The sequence below is a fragment of the Cupressus sempervirens genome, chromosome 4 (assembly GCF_028749045.1).
Source record: "Cupressus sempervirens isolate cs-2001-9-10 chromosome 4, ASM2874904v1, whole genome shotgun sequence".
Taxonomy (NCBI): Eukaryota; Viridiplantae; Streptophyta; class Pinopsida; order Cupressales; family Cupressaceae; genus Cupressus; species Cupressus sempervirens.
Window position 1 is genome coordinate 678,315,900 of NC_143121.1, and position 15,135 is coordinate 678,331,034.

The following is a 15,135-nucleotide window of genomic DNA, read 5'->3' on the forward strand; positions in this document are numbered from 1 at the left end:
CAACAACTGCATTATCTGACTCAACCTGACATGAATTCTCATCACACTCCATATCCACTATGTCCAACTCATGCGGTGTCTCACAGGAAATGTCCCGCACATCTGTAGCCACCACTGTATCATCACATTTCTCTCTTCGAAAAAGCGATATCACGTTCTACACATCTCGGATTTGAAATCAGTTGGGTCATCCGGTTGTGATTTTAATTCAACTCATTTATTAACACATCCAATTGTTTTCAGAATATCAAACTGTATCACAAGTTCTTCATCGCTAGGTGGTGAAGTACGCCCTCTACGAGTATAATGTCTACCCGAAATGTGTAAAAACCCTTTGCCAACTATAACACCAATTTCTTTTACTGAATTATTTATTCAGCATTTCCCAAGTTTGATATGTAGTAGAAATTACAAGAATTTTGAAATGAAGATGTAAAATCAAATTATAATTGTAAGAAAATTCTTGTATTTTATTTACCTCAAATCAGAATTAACATATATAAGTATTGGCACTTGGATTGCAATTAAATGTGCCTAGCCATGCCACCAAATGTCCTCCCTCTACTGCTAGTCCCTATCGTAAGTAACGCACACCCTTGCCATCAACAATGTGCAAATTGTTGGGCATGTGTAAGAGCGTGCTGCTGTGACATGACTCCCTTATTGCTTCAAAACGGCTGCCTCTATGAAACGTAAGCTTCAGCAGATGAGACGTGGCCTCCCACAATTGTTTCAAGGCAAAACGAAGGGAGGAGAATAAAAAGTAACTGTCGTACAGTCTCTTCCTTAGCCACAACTACCAATATTGCAGATTTCCAAGACAATTTCGACCACCACTGTAACCTTCCAACAAGGTCACACAACCTCTACAATTCAGTAAAGAAAACTCTCAAATGTCTCCAAGCCACAGTAGACACTATGAGTATTCGATAATTGTTGACCTCGGCACAATTATCAAAGATGATCTCAAAAGTTCTTCAAACCCTCAGCCAAATGATATATAATTCAAGATTATTATCCTGAGCTATAGGAATACAGTAGGAGAATATTGGCCAATTGTATTCTTTAGCACAATTGCCAAGAACTTTCTCAAACGAGACCCTTATACTTCAGCAAGGGCTCACAAGTTAGAAATCAGAAAAAGCCACAAAGGCACAAAAAACAAATCTGTTTTTCAAGCATGCCTTTCCCAATGAAATGAGATCTCATTTATAATCTTTCGTTGGTCAAAGTTTCCTAAAAAACTCCACTTCAGAAATTATAGAAGTTTTCCAAAAGAACTCAACACTTGAAATTTTCGAACATACTTTTTAAAAATATCTCTTAATGTTATTATTATAATAATATAAATATCATTATAATAATGCAACTTGATAATCACTGAATAAATAAAGAGCTCATGCAATTATTAACCTTATTTACTACAGGTGACGACCAAATGCCAAAGTTACCCATTGCACTGCCAAAAATAGCAACTGCCAAAATTAGACTTACTAAAAATAGTAAATCCACAACTGGGAACCCCAAAACACCCTATTAGCTCACAAAGGTTGCTATGATGAGCTAACTCCATCCACTGCATGGCTTTGCCAAAAACAGGGACATTACAGAATGAATCTCCTGTCGCCATCTATAACTACTGAATGGCAAACCAAACAAATGGCTATCAAGTCTTGAACAAATCACTGATCAAATAATTCTAAGCCCAATTCCTGCAGGCTAGCAAGAAACCACTCTAATAACCCCCAACTGGTTATAGCCCAAATAACATTAAATTTCTCTTCAAATCAGTAGTTTGGCATTTTGTCAAACACTTGGCGAACAAACTCTAATGCCCTTCTAAAAACTCCAGCCTATTATAACTGATAGTGTTAAATGATATGAACCGACTTTGGAAATTTGTGCAATGCTAGATTTCTAATTTCGAAATATATATTAATATCCTCTAAATATATTGAATGCAGAGAGTAAGCAATTAAACCCACAAATTTGAAATGCAGAGAGTTGGAAGTCTCAAACAATTAATACATTTGTATGTCATTCAAATAATTAGTTTCAGAAAATGATAATTACAATTTGTAACTTAAAGAACCTAGTAGCCTCTCCAAGTTCTGTAGCCGTCTATTCAAATTCCCAAACCAAAATTGTTGTTTGTTGTTGCTCAACACTGAGGTACCTACTAATGTCTCCTAGGTGTATAAACGCTACTTGTTGTCAGGATATGTAATAGCCCCACAAGCCATACCTAACTGTAATGTAATCACTCTACTCCAAAGCATAAACGTAGGCCTCTAAGGTGAATTGCAGCCTCATCATTGGTAATCACAGTTCCACCAAAATGGTTACAACCCACAGATGTAGAGATTGCTGCTCCCGAACTTCAGTCGCAGCATGCAAGGAATGATTGCAGCCTTCCCTTAACTCAATGAAAGCTCTCAGTATGTGTCACAGCCTTCTCTAATTGATCGCAGGCCTTGGTCTTTCCAATGCAGGCCCTACAACTTCAAACACAGGCGTCCAATAGGTTAGCATTGTCTAATAAACTCCAACACCAACAATATATAAGATGGCAGCTCCTCAAATGCTCACTAAAATTGCCCAGAATATGAAATGTCAACCTTAAATCAGGTCTTTCAAGCACAGCACGTACAGAAATGAAAGACACTTATGCAACCCTCAGATATGTAGTCTAAACTTCTTCAATTGCAGAAATAATTTGCATTCAATTATCAGAATTTAATCACGAAATTCTTCAACACACAACTTCTCCCCCCAGCTCAATAGTGGAAGCATCAACCAGAAATCATCCCCTTAGACCTCAGCAATGAAAACAAATTCTGAAAAAGTTAGAAACCCTTCACAAGAACAATAAAAAGCAAATAGATAATCGGATGATTTTTCCTTTACAATGAGTTCGTATTTATAATCTCCAAATGGCCCTTTTGTTTCCAAAATGTTTCACTTACAAAGTCCCTTTATAACATTTAATACTTGGATTAGGGTTATAATTAGTTAAATACATGACCCATTCCAATGATGACTAAACCCTCAACTTAAGTGAAATTATAAAGTTCAATTATAACTTTATAATAAGTCATTTAATGATTTAATAATAATTTGGCAACCAAAATTATAATGACTCCCAAAATACTTATCCTTTAAATATGCAGTTTAAATAGAAGTCACTCCTATTATTTCCCCATGTGACCAAATGCACTTTTCAAAAATAGAAAGGTTCCCTCTCAATCATCACCCAACTTGCCATAAATAGCAAGTGCATGAAACTAAGCCCAAACAAAGTCCAATCTAAGTCAAACAAAGTCCAATTTGAGTCACAAAGACCAAACTGGAACATACTGAGTTGCGAAGAAGACAAGACCCTCCCATAGCCAAGTCTTTGCCTAAGAAGACCCTCTATACACAATAATTAGCCTACGAGGATCACAATAATAGGCTAATCTCTAAAGCTCCGATGCTGCCAAAAATGGGGACATTAGAATAATACATTATTTCATTTTTGGATTGGTTTGAGCTCTCTCTCTCTCTCTCTCTCTCTCTCTCTCTCTCTCTCTCTCTCTCTCTATATATATATATATATACACACACACAAACACACAACTTCAAAAACTTCAAAAAAAAGAGTGGGACAATCTAGGGCAAACCCTTACACTTTCTTCAAAAATTAACAAAGGATTCAACATTATAATAAAAAGGTGGAAATTCTACGTACATGGATCCATCCTCTCCTTCACCTTGATGGGTTGAATTATAACCAATGTTACCTGAGTGCATGCACCCGCCCTAAAACCCCCTGCACCGGGTGTGCATACGTCCCAGGTGCAGGTACATTGCGCATTCAAGTACCGCAATCATGACCAAAACATCGCCACATCACGGCCGCATTAGTCAGCACATCGGGGCAAGATGTGGGGATGTAGGTGTGTCCCAGATGCAAGAGTGCGGAGGTGCACTCTTAGAGGCGCGCGGGATGCGTCTAGCGACTAGCTGAAAAAGTCAAAAATAAATAAAGTTTTTTATCTTCTTTTTTATGGTTTTTTAAAGCTTGGGAACCCTAATTGGGTGTGGGTCCCATGAGGTTTATTTCAAGGCTTAATAAGGCCAATACACCTTATTTTCATTTCGCATTTCCATTTCACTATTTTGGTGCAGCAAGGAGCAAAGTGAGCAAAAGAGGTAGGAGTTTGTGAGAGCTTAGTAAGTGATTTTGCAAGGGATTGCAAGATCGAGAGAAGCAAGAAGATTTGATTTTGCAAGTGCTTCATAAGTTCAAGGTAGGTTTTTTTATTTTACAGTATTTTTTTTGTTTTAGAAATCAGATTTGCATTTAAAATATTCGAATGTTTCATTCTTGAATCTTGTTGATACTAGATAGTTGATAATTCTAAACTTCAATGTTATTGTATTGTTTTTTATTTTTTATTTTATTATCAATATTGTTCTATGATTTTTATATTGATTTTTTATTATTAAACTAGGTTGTAACATATTTAGCTTACTACTTTTTAGATTTCTAAAGTTTTAAGTAGGCTAAGACTAGTTTGTTTTAATGTTTTTTTAAATAATTATTAATTACTTGGGCTGAAATGTTTCATGATTCATAATCAATTTTGTTTTGTGAAATGCAGTTTTCTAAATAGCATCCAGGTCCAGTCAAAGTGTAGAAGGCATGGAAGTTAATGAGGGAAGTGCATTTGAATATGAGCTTGAGCATGAGGGAAGTGCATTTGAATATGAGCTTGAGCCTGAGGGAAGTGATCATGGGGCTAAAATAGATGCCCAATCTGAGGAAGAGCCTCCTTATGTTGCACTAGGGGTGCCTTCTATTGATTGCCCTTCAAATATTTTGACAGAGTTTGCTAGGGGTCCTTATGATCCAAAGTCCCCTCTAAAACAATTTGCCATGAAAATTACACGCTCTACACCTACAAATGATAGCACATGGAAATGGAAGTGTAATGTGTGGTGCAGAATGATTTGGCAGCATTACGAGAGTTAATATACACTTTTTTTGGATTGCTTATGGTGTGAGCTCATGCATATTCTTGGCAAATCCTAAGAATGTGACATACAGAATTGAAGTGAACAAAGTATGGGGCATTTTTAATGTTACTACAATCCCAATGCCTAAATCTTTGGCTGCTAGGTAACAAGTACAGAATATACAGCAGTTACAAAGGCAGCGAGATACTTCTACATGTATCTTGCATTAGAGAGCAGGGACTATGTCATCTACACCATCCTTATCCTCACCCACACACAATTTAGTAGGGGATAGCAACAGGAGGAAAAGGAAAGCCAGTACAAGTTGTAGTGGTAGTAACCCCATTACTCAGTTATTTAATATGCACACAAGGGAGCAGTTAGATGATGTTGTTGGTGATTTCTTCTTTGCCAATGGTATCCCTACGCATGTGGCTTGATCTCCCTATTTTGTAAGGATGATGTCCATGGCAGTGAAAGAGGGAGAGCCATCATATTTGCCAACAGGTGACCAAAAGTTGAGGACCATAGTGGTGAATAGGACCTATGACAAGGTTGGGATCTCGATGGAGCAGATGAAGGCATGTTGGATGGAGTCAGGTTGCAGCATTATCATGGATGGGTGGATAGACATTAGTCATCGTCCACTCATCAACATTATGGTCACATGCACCAAGAACCCATACTTTTTAAGGGCAGTTGATTGTCCAAGGCATCGTAAAGATGTTGATTTTCAGTTTCATGTGTTTAGGGATGCCATTGAAGAAGTTGGGCCACAAAATGTGGTCCAAGTTGTGACAGATGCAGCACATGTGTGCAAAATTGCAAGGAGGCTTGTCGAGGCAGCCTATAGGCATATTTGGTGGACTCCATGTTGTGTGCATGCCATGAACAATGCACTAAAAGACATGGAGCAAATTGACTGGATTAGACGGGTGGTTAATGATGGGAGAGAGGTGCAGATGTTTATCTGCAATAACCATACATCACATGCACTTTTCAGGGGCTTCGCAAAGAAGCAGTTCACGGAACCAATTGAGGCCAGATAGGCCTCATATTATATTCTCTTGGAGAGAATGATTGAGTTGCAAGAGTCATTGCAACTCGTGGTTATGACACAAGAATGGAATCAATGACCTCAGTCCAGAACAGAGCACGGGAAGAGGGTGAAGGAGACAGTAAAGAGTGATTAGTTTTGGAGTGATGCAAAATACATAGTCTCTATCATTACTCCAGTGTTTCAGGTGATTCGATATGGAGATGCAGATTCACCTAACCTTGGAGAGGTTTATGAGTGCATTGATTCCATGCTTAGGTAGATGAGGGTTGTTGTGCGTGAGAGAGACCCCACTCTAGCATTCTATACGGAGCACATTGAGCCTCTCATTCACCGTAGGTGGGAGAAGCTAAACACTCCTTTACACATGGCTGCCTATGCATTGAACCCGAAGTGGTACATGCCTAGGCCTGGTAGAGTCACACCACTTCAAGATGATGAGGTGAAGAATGGGTTCTTTCGGTGCATTGCTAGGATGTATGATACTAAGATTGTTAATGAGACTTGCACTGAGTGGTCGGAATATGTTAGTCTTACAGGTAATCCTTAGTTCTTGTAATAACCCCAATAAGTTATAACTTCTTCAAACACCAAAAATCTTTATACTTCAGTTGTTTGACATTTCGTCAAACACTTTGCAAGCAAGCTTTGATACCACTGTAATGACCCTCCTCAAATCTACTCTCAAAAAAATGCTGATGAAAGCTCAAGGAATTTCATCAAACAATTCACATGCAAGGGACATATAACTGATATAGTATTTCAGCTGGCTTTAAATGACTCTTTTTCAATTTGCATCAATAAGAATCTTGTGTTAGAAGACTCCAAATGGACTACACAATGGCCTAACATGAGTGTGCTACTAATTTTGACAATATTCAGTGCATATATATGATCTAAGCATGAGAAATGAACACCTACAGCCAACTGGCATTTTTACAAACAGTTGGTGTGCAAACTAACTCGCTGATAAATAATGATATTGAATTGCTTAAATGACACCAGCAACTATTATCTTCTTAATTTGCAATGAAATTTCTAATACAATGCTCATGAAATATGGCCAAGACTTTTGGCATTTACATGGATTACAAAATGATAATGCTGGTATCATGCACACTTACAGCTGAAACTTATAACACCCCTAAAAACAATACTAATAAAGGAACCTGGTTGTAGATGGCTGTAATAATTTTCTTCAATGCTGCCCCTTCTGCTTTGCTTTCCCGATTTGCTTTTTCGAACTGCTTTTTCGGCCTGCTTTTTCAGTTCCGCTTTTTTCGGACTGCTTTTTCGGCCTACTTTTTCGGTTCCGCTTTTTCGGACCGCTTTTTCGTATCTGCTTTTTCAGACTGCTACCCTTTTGAATCTCAAGACCATATCTTTCAATGGCGTCAAAATTTCCAACTTGAAGGGATTTCGTCCTTCAAACTATTGAGACATAATCTCCAGAAAATTTTTCAATTTTTTTGATATTTCCAACCATGCTTAAAAGAAGCTCTTTCCATTTCTTTTATAGTGTTCTCACAAGAGCTCCGTCCTTCGTTTTCTCAATGTGGGATAAAACATAACTCCCTTTATGTAACTTATGACTCCAATGTGTTATAAAATAAAGGGGACTCTTTTAATTTAAATATTTTCCACAAACTATAGTCTATGCATTAATAAAGTTAAATATTTAAATTTAACTTTATAAAATAGCTTTATCAATGCATAACAAATCTTATCAATGATAAACAAGTCTTCTTGTCGATTCTAAACAATTACCATCGACATACCGCTGCCCCTGGATGTCCGACCATGTCCAAGATGACTTACTATAAATAGTAAGTATGCCCAAAGTTGCCTCAAAACCCCTCAGAAAGACCTGCAACTGAAACTATCTAGGCCAAATGGCCTCTAAGTCCCTTTAATGTCTTAGTTAGCCTACGGGACCATGGGGAAATAGGCTAATGATAACATCATGCTATGAATGCTAAAAAGGGGACATTATAGTTCTTGATTCAGTGTTCTAAGCTCTTTATAATTATAAGTTCTTTTGATTATTACTTATTACTTATTTTAATATTATGTTGTAAACTTGTAACTTGTAGGATACTAAGATATTGCAAAGGTGAATCTCTAAACTATGGCACAAAAGAATCCCATTTTGTGATGGAAATGTCATCGGTTACAAAAGTCAAAGATCACCTCACTAGCCATCTGACTGCTTTCTCAGATTTGTAGTTCCACCTTTTTATAATCTTAAATTTAAGAGTTTTACTTTACTGATTTATGATTCATTTATTTATTATTTATCATTTGCCACAAATTGTATGAATGTTTGTTTGTAAGTTGTAACTTACAATTTTTTTATCTCAAGTTTCTAGCTCCTCAACTGTAGAGAGGAACTAGTCCACCTATAACTTCATCCACTCTGTTAAGAGGAACAGACTTACCTCTAAGAGAGCGGAGAAGTTTGTTGGTGTACATGGTTTCTTGCAACTCAAAGATTGCAAGCCACGTGAGTACAAGGAGATCCCAACAACACGATGAGATGTAAAGCCAGGGGATTCAGTTCAGATTGCTGAGGATGACGAGGCAAAAGAAGCCAATGTAAGGCCAGTTGGTGTTCCTTTGGAGGATCAGGATCTTACCCATGAGAAGCCTAGTAGTCCTAGTGATGAGGACTTAGGTATAGGGGATGATTAGAGAGCTACCACCCTTACATTCTCATTATTGACATTTTGTTGATTGTACTCACTTTGATATGGCCATGATACATTATTTCTTTTTATTGTTTCATGCTACTCAGCTCATTGTCATCACGAGCATCTTTATGATATATGATAATCATATTTGAACAATGAATTTTGAATCTTTTATCTCTGTCATTTGATAAATTGATAGTCAACGATTGACTTACATGCATGGTACTGTGTATGGTTTATATTTTTTGTTTATCATTATCATTATTATGTTTAAAAGTTTTAGTATTTTACTATGAGTATGTTACTAAGTTCAATGGTCATTGGTAATGGTTATGAAATTTCAAATTTCAAATTTGAACTTATGGTTCGTGAATCGCATTTGATATTAAACTATTTTTGGTATATTGTATTGAAGTATCATTTCATAATTAGCATTTTCAGTCATAAATGTATACTATGCAACCTCACACCCCCTCCCCTCCCCCCTCTGCACCCCACAGTCCCCAAATTGAGGCCCCCTTTTTTTCCCCGCACCCGAAACTCATCCCAACGTCACACCGCACCCCCACACCGGTGTAACACTAATTATAACATGAACTGAATCGATAGAGTTGGGGTGATAATTCATATACCCAATAGGTGAAGTAATCACTGTAAAGAGGAAGGAAAGTTTTACAGGTTATATCATGTTTCACATGATAGTATGATACTATTCTTGATACTGGTAAGATATTTTCACTCTTACAAGGGAAAATGGCTTTATCCTAATAGCATATACAAGCTCAAATTGTCACAAAGCACCTCTATCACATATTTTATTGCTAACAGTTTTTTGAGCCTTTCATCTAATCATAAGTTCCAATCCCCAAAGTTTATGCAAAATTATCCCATATTAATATGTGCTTCTGAACTTATGTTTTATGTATGAAAACAGGAATGATATGAAAAATAAATTCACACATCTATGCTATCACTAAAGTTCCAGCTGGAATTTCAGTCAGTCTATCTTAATGATTAGAATTCGCTCTCTTTTAAACAGAGAATCTGCCTGAGCATGAGTTAAGTTGGGTTAACACCCAAACATCGCCCTGCAGTTACTCCCTGCCATTAAGTTATTATTGCAGATATGCCATACTCTCATTTCTTTGTTATGCTAGTATAAAGCTTCTAAAAAGTTCTCTATTAAAAAGGTCTCCGTCAATGTATATGGAACTTGTTACCATCTAATACATGAAGACAAAGAAAGTGAATTGCTGAAAAATAGATCATCTTTCAAATAATAAAATCAACAGAAACGCTGTTGTTTTACTCTAAAATGAAAAGTATGTAAGGAGATTAAATAAATGGCAGTTTTACTAATAGCATACTTTACATTCCATATATTTTCATGCCTTTTCACCCAGATAAGCATGGAGATCCCTGTTCCTTGGTGATAAGTAGGGTATGGTTATTAAGTATATTCCACACTGTAGTTAAAGCCTATGTAAAAAAAGTTCAAGTACTTGGGAAGTGTGTGCACCGTTGAATTTTCATAGTCAGAATCTTAAATGCAATACAAAGGCTAGAGACATGAACCAGGAAGAAGCTACTCACCGTGGGGAACAAGCAGTGAAAACTTATCTGCCTCATCCTTATACAACTCATAATCACCTTCAACCCCTGCAAAAAAAATATTTATCTCCTCAGATACCTGCCGATACATGAAATACAACTGACTAAATCAAGAGATAATCACAGTTACAAATTCCAATTAAATTAATGCAATACGCGTAAGTCATTGCTGCTTTGAAACACTGGTCTAGGACAGGATCCTTCATCCCTATCTTCTAGTGCCTTTATCGACTTACTCCCATACCGTATTTCAAAATGTCCTTCCTGTATCAATACCCCCATATCTCCAGCTGTTTGTGATTTGTAAATAGTTACCAGGTTTGAAAAATTCAATTCATTGCTGAGCTCAAAAAGTTTCAGAAACAAAATTTCCACAGAAATTGTAGTCTGATCCAAATCAGACAAATCCGGTCGGCCCATAAAATCCTGATCCGACAAGACCTAATAACTGTGGGTGTGTATGCATACTATACAATTATTATAGATGCACTACAATGTGTGGCTTCTCCATTTCTTGAATCTGGCAATTCTGAGAGTACTCATTGCCTAGTAGCATGCCCTTTGTTCCATATTTAACAAACTCATTTCTGCTGCAATATTTCAAAAATTTATTCGAACAAACCCCACGCACACTAGGCATAATTTTAAAGCCCTGCCTATAGTCCATAAACCAAAACAGAATGAAATGATTTAACAATACAATGGTAAGCAATAATAACCTGATTCTGCTGCCCCTGCTGTTGGGCTAACACAAGTAAATGCCGCGAACAACGAAATAATCTGGCACACAGTCTGCCTTCTTCCATTTGTTGAAAAGTGATGAGATGTCATACTAAAACCCAAAGGCAATATTTAATCAATGAAAACTAGCATAATTACTCAACCCACTTGCTAAATAATTAGAGAGCCATTATTGATGTATTGACTTACTTGTTGTGTGTCTGCAAACAGCTTATAAATTGCTTCTTTCCATACTTGAGATTTTTTAAATTGCCTGCAGAAGAGATCAAATGCATTCTCAATTTTGGCTTGGCTTTAATTGGTTTAAAAATGTGATCAACTTTATTTCTTTAACGGGCATTTGATTATTCGAATTGCTTATAAATTGAAGACAATGTTCATATTTGAATTTGTTACAAGAGTAAGAAAATTAAAAAGCAGAATGGGGATTTGATGTTAGCTGACGTGGAGTAAATGAGAAGAGTTTTGGCGATGACGAAAGAGAAAGTGCGCTCATAACTTCCATTTTCTTCCAAATTTTTTAGGACGTGAACTGTGAATTTTGCTTCTCTTTGAATCTCTATAATTAAAGTGGATAAGGCTTGCAGTAGTGCCCAAGTGGATAATCAACACCGCACGACTTAAATTTATACTTCGTTTATTTCAGACATTGTTAGTCCATGACTATCTAGACTTAGATTTATGTTTACAATTAATTTTTCCAATCAAAATTAATGAGTTTCTAAGATTTAAATTATTTTATTTTTAATTAATTTTTCATTAGTAATTTCTAATTTTTTATTGTGTTGTCGAATTTTAGTTGTTCCTTTGACAAGTTCAAGTGATTGGTATTTAAATGAGTCTCTATCCAAAGTTAATGTCTAAGTATCATTTAGGTTACTTATGTCTCATCTTTCCCAAGTATATCATTTCTTCTTTTTTCGGGTCTTCCTTGCATCACCTTTACCTAATTTTTCCATGCGAGTTTTATGTTTTTCTAATGCATTCAAGGTCTAGGTGACTTAGGTGTGATTGGGATGTGCTTGGGCGTCTTCCCAATGAGAAGTAAGTTTTACATGTTTCTATGTCTATTGTATTACCCTGGCATTCTATTCCCTACGGATTCCAGGCAATCGAGCTAGTTTTCCTCTTTGGCAAACTTCGTCAAGTGCGTTTTCGAAGAGCGAAGTCATGGTAATGATTAATAAGTCGTGCAACTAATTATGTCATGATAGAAAGATCCATGAAGCTGCAAATCAAAGCCAGGAAGAATTCCATTCAAGTTGTAGAAGTAAAATCTACTTTCATGAGGAAGAACGAGTCTATGGGTTTTCTATTGCACACTAATGGAAGCAAGGATGTTTTGTTCTGCTTCGGAAGTTGTGATGACTTATGTCAAAACTAAGTTGTTATGTACAAACAGTATGAGCACAATGTTGAATGAACTATTTTCGGCTCATAATCAATAAGGCATGCTCGAGATCTAACCTTGTAACCATCAGTTTGAGGTTAAAGGATAAAGTGTTGGTGGTTATTACTTCATCTCGAAAAATGTTACTCAAAGAGAGGTTTTCCGTTCCCAAGAAATGAAAAATGTCACTTTTCTAGAGGCTTTGAAAATGGAAGGACAAGTGATTTTAAAGTGCAAATATTCTCCAGAAATGCTTAGAAGATACTTCCAGAAAAGTGAGTGGTGAAGATGCGACCGCGACCTAATGGAAAGCAAGTGTTAAATGCATAGGGTGAAAAGTGCAAGAATGAAATGCACAAACTATTAAAGGATTAGCCCCCACGATGCCATTATGAATCTAAGGAAAGTGGGCTTATGGAAAAGTTGAGTTTCTCTCTCTCTTCCTACATATGTTAAGTCGTCGAATATATCTGTATTCCAGAGTTTGAAGGGAAACAAGTCACTTTCCATGAAACTAAAGCATTTGTTTCGGTAAGTGACTTTTAGTAATAAGACTTTACTTAAAGTAAAGTGAAAAGGCTTCCGGGGTTATGAGTTTTTATGTGCAAGAAAACAGAAAGTTTAAATAGCTGTTGATTGTGAAATTTAATGCAAATCCTGCCATTATAATCATTGGCCAGACTTAATTTCGTTCATGTGGCGCCAACGTTCGGATTCCTATACCTATTTCATTGGAATTACTTGAAATTTGTTTCCCCAAGTATTTTTAAATGGCTATTTATCGAGAACTGCATTATGTGCAATCATAGAAAATGGCAATCAGAGTTGTGGATTAAGATAAGTTAATAGGCCTGGAGAGTCAATTGAACGAGTTAATAGATATGTCATTCAAATTTTATGATTTGGGTGATCTCCATAAAAGACTAAATTCTTAGCTTATTCACCTAATCACTCAAAGGCTAAAAGAGAGTGGATTGGTAGAAGCAGTTGGTTTTGCAATGGCAGTACATGCACCAAAGCTCGTAAGGGAATGTATCAAGAGATACAACCCAAAGACAAAGAAGGTTGTGTTCCCTGATCAATCCATCCTCATTTCAATCAATAAAGCTCTAATGCAATCTGTGTTTGGCATCTGTGTAAAAGAGGAGTATTGTGATATTGACTTTGGCTCTTCCATGTCAATGTTTAATGAAAAGAAGACCCTCAGAAGGGAAGACATGTAGAGACATGGTCTCAAACTCCTCGCTTGAAAAAGAGCAAAATGCCCAAGACCCTGTTCAACACTAATTTGAAGAGGGAGATTGTAGATATCCTCCCTCTACTACTCAGACTAAAGAGAAAAGAGGAGATCCTCGAGTTCATCGAGCACCATTTCTTCCTGGTGCAAGCAATCTGTGCCGAAGGTATGCAAATTGACTGGGCACATATTATTTCTAATGAGCTTGCCTCATGGATGAATTTGGCCACAAGATTTAAACACTTTTACATGTCCTCCTATCTAATTTATTCCTTGACTACTCACCACTTGTGGCCCGCCCTTTCTAACATGCAGAATTATGATGAGCGTATGAAGGTCTATGAGTTCTACCCACATCTATAGCTGCAAAGAAGCTTCGAGAAGTATGTGGCAGTAAATGATGCCTTCATAATGAGGTTATGTCAAGAATCGCAAGGATGCCCAGAGAGGAGATTTTCACAAAAGGAACTTTCAATTATCACTTAGTTTGAATGCTCATTCATCCAATTTTTGAGCTTCCCTTACCTGCAAATAGGTGCCTTTGATTGTTTTCCCAAGAGACTGTTTAGGTACCCGAAGGACAAGGTGTTTCTAGTCAAATTATGTCGATAAATTATTGAAGTGAACACCTTGTGTTAAATGTGAAGAAAATAGATGGGATTTCATTCCCCATAGTGGTTGGACCCTATTCATGCGCTTCTAGAACCAATGCTCAAAATCTAGTGAAGACTTTTGAGAGCAAAATCAAATTGGTTGATTATCAGGTACTCAAGCCTCAATATGATCTAGTGAACGTCGTAAGAGACCACTTAAAGCTAGGATATACCTACAGACATGTTCTACATATCAAAGATTAATGGACCAAGTGTCTGAAGGAATACTAAACTCGGAAGAATTTTTGGTCCGAATTAACTATTGAGGAAATTAAGTTACTTAATGATTCTATTGATGTTTCTGACCTTGCAAAAGATGGCGCTTACATGCATCCCTCATCTTATGAGAAGATTAAGAGCACTCCTATTGTGTCTACCCCACCTAAAGGTCATGTCATAGACAAGATGGATATTCTTGTGCATGGAATAATCAAGAGAACAGACAAATGGGTAGAATAGACCCAAGAAAGGAAGAAGAGGACGGGGAGCACTAGTTCAACTGGTAGAGTATCTTCTAGAGCTGCCCATCAACTGTTACAGCCACCAACATGGCTACTACTTCAACATTTGCAGGTCCATCACAATCTATTGGTCAAGGTGGAGACCAACCTCCAAAGAAGAATGTGCCAATCACTCTTACTTGCAGAGGTGGCTCTCTTCCAGACACCGAAAAAGTTGGAGAGAAAGAAGGGGACAAGGACAAAGAAAAGGAGAAGGAACAAGAGAAGTCAGTTGCCAAGCCTGCCTCCCCTAGT

The 15,135-nt window shown here is 37.0% G+C and overlaps 1 protein-coding gene across 7 annotated transcripts in view; it reads right to left on the bottom strand.

The window, feature by feature from the left end:
- Positions 1 to 11,708, bottom strand: part of LOC149563071 (Photosystem II reaction center PsbP family protein) — a 198,690-nt gene extending 186,982 nt beyond the window's left edge. For 5 of the 7 annotated variants that reach the window (XR_016364019.1, XR_016364017.1, XM_089826487.1 and 2 more), the window contains exons 1-4: positions 11,545 to 11,707; positions 11,290 to 11,353; positions 11,079 to 11,191; positions 10,342 to 10,407 (exon numbers count right to left, since the gene is read on the bottom strand). Coding sequence is in view for 4 of the 7 variants with exons in the window: in XM_089826487.1 (XP_089682613.1) it covers positions 10,342 to 10,407; positions 11,079 to 11,191; positions 11,290 to 11,353; positions 11,545 to 11,605 (304 nt within the window). In the remaining 3 variants the exon portion in view is untranslated. Of the gene's footprint in view, positions 1 to 10,341; positions 10,408 to 11,078; positions 11,192 to 11,289; positions 11,354 to 11,544 lie in introns of all 7 variants that reach the window. The other 2 variants (XR_016364018.1, XM_089826486.1) reach the window with 2 other exon arrangements.
- Positions 11,709 to 15,135: the final 3,427 nt, after the last annotated feature.